Source organism: Buceros rhinoceros, unplaced genomic scaffold (assembly GCF_000710305.1).
Source record: "Buceros rhinoceros silvestris isolate BGI_N320 unplaced genomic scaffold, ASM71030v1 scaffold32137, whole genome shotgun sequence".
In the NCBI taxonomy this organism is placed as follows: Eukaryota; Metazoa; Chordata; class Aves; order Bucerotiformes; family Bucerotidae; genus Buceros; species Buceros rhinoceros.
Window position 1 is genome coordinate 1 of NW_010422091.1, and position 1,043 is coordinate 1,043.

Consider the following 1,043-nt stretch of genomic DNA (forward strand, 5'->3'; position numbering starts at 1 on the left):
GATGGCGGGCGCTACTACCGAGCCGACGACGCGAACGTGATGCGCGACCGGGACCTGGAGGTTGACACCACCCTCAAGAGCCTGAGCCAACAGATCGAGAACATCCGCAGCCCTGAGGGCACCCGCAAAAACCCCGCCCGCACCTGCCGCGACCTGAAGATGTGCCATGGAGACTGGACGAGCGGTCAGTGTCCCCGCTGGTCCCCGCGTCCCTCTGGGCTGTTCTCACCTCCATCCCTCTGTCCCCTCTACCTGCTCCTCCCCTCCATCCCCGCTGGGTGATCCTCACCTTCATTCCTCCGTCCTGTCTCTCGTGGTTGCTCTCACCTCCATCCTCTACCTCCAACCTTTTACCCGCTCCTCACCTCCATCCTCCATCCCTTCACCCTCCACTCCTCACAGCCGCGCCTCACCTCCTCCCTCCTTTCCTCATGGCTGTTGCTGAGCATGCTCCACCTTCCAGATCCCTCCTACATGCTCCTCACCTCCCTCCTCCGTCTCTCACGGCAGCTCCTCACCTCCACCCACCATCCCTTCATCCTCCGTCTCTCACAGCAACCCCTCACCTATCCCTCCGCCCTCTGTCCCTCCCACCTGCTCCTCACCTCCATCCTCCACCCCCCGTGGCTGCTCCTCACCACCACCACGGCTTCCTGACCCACAGGCGAATACTGGATCGACCCCAACCAAGGCTGCAACCTGGACGCCATCAAGGTCTTCTGTAACATGGAGACGGGCGAGACATGCGTCTACCCCACCCAGGCCACCATCGCCCAGAAGAACTGGTACCTCAGCAAGAACCCCAAGGAGAAGAAGCACGTCTGGTTCGGCGAGATGATGAAAGATGGCTTCCAGGTAGGCAGGGGGATGATGAAGGGGGGACAACTGGGACGGACAAGCAGCTCTGCGGTGCCTAACGCCTCTTCTCCTGCAGTTTGAGTACGGTGGTGAGGGCTCCAACCCAGCTGACGTCGCTATCCAACTGACCTTCCTCCGCCTGATGTCCACCGAGGCCTCCCAGAACATCACCTACCACTGCAAGA

The 1,043-nt window shown here is 61.5% G+C and overlaps 1 protein-coding gene across 1 annotated transcript; it reads left to right on the plus strand.

Moving 5' to 3' along the window:
* Positions 1-18: 18 nt before the first annotated feature.
* Positions 19-1,037, plus strand: LOC104496766 (collagen alpha-1(I) chain-like; the record flags this gene model as incomplete). The annotated part of the gene is made up of 3 exons (XM_010139931.1): positions 19-184; positions 665-855; positions 935-1,037. Coding segments are annotated over exons 1-3 (439 nt in total), but the record flags the coding sequence as incomplete, so codon positions are not given.
* Between the last annotated feature and the right edge of the window lie 6 nt (positions 1,038-1,043).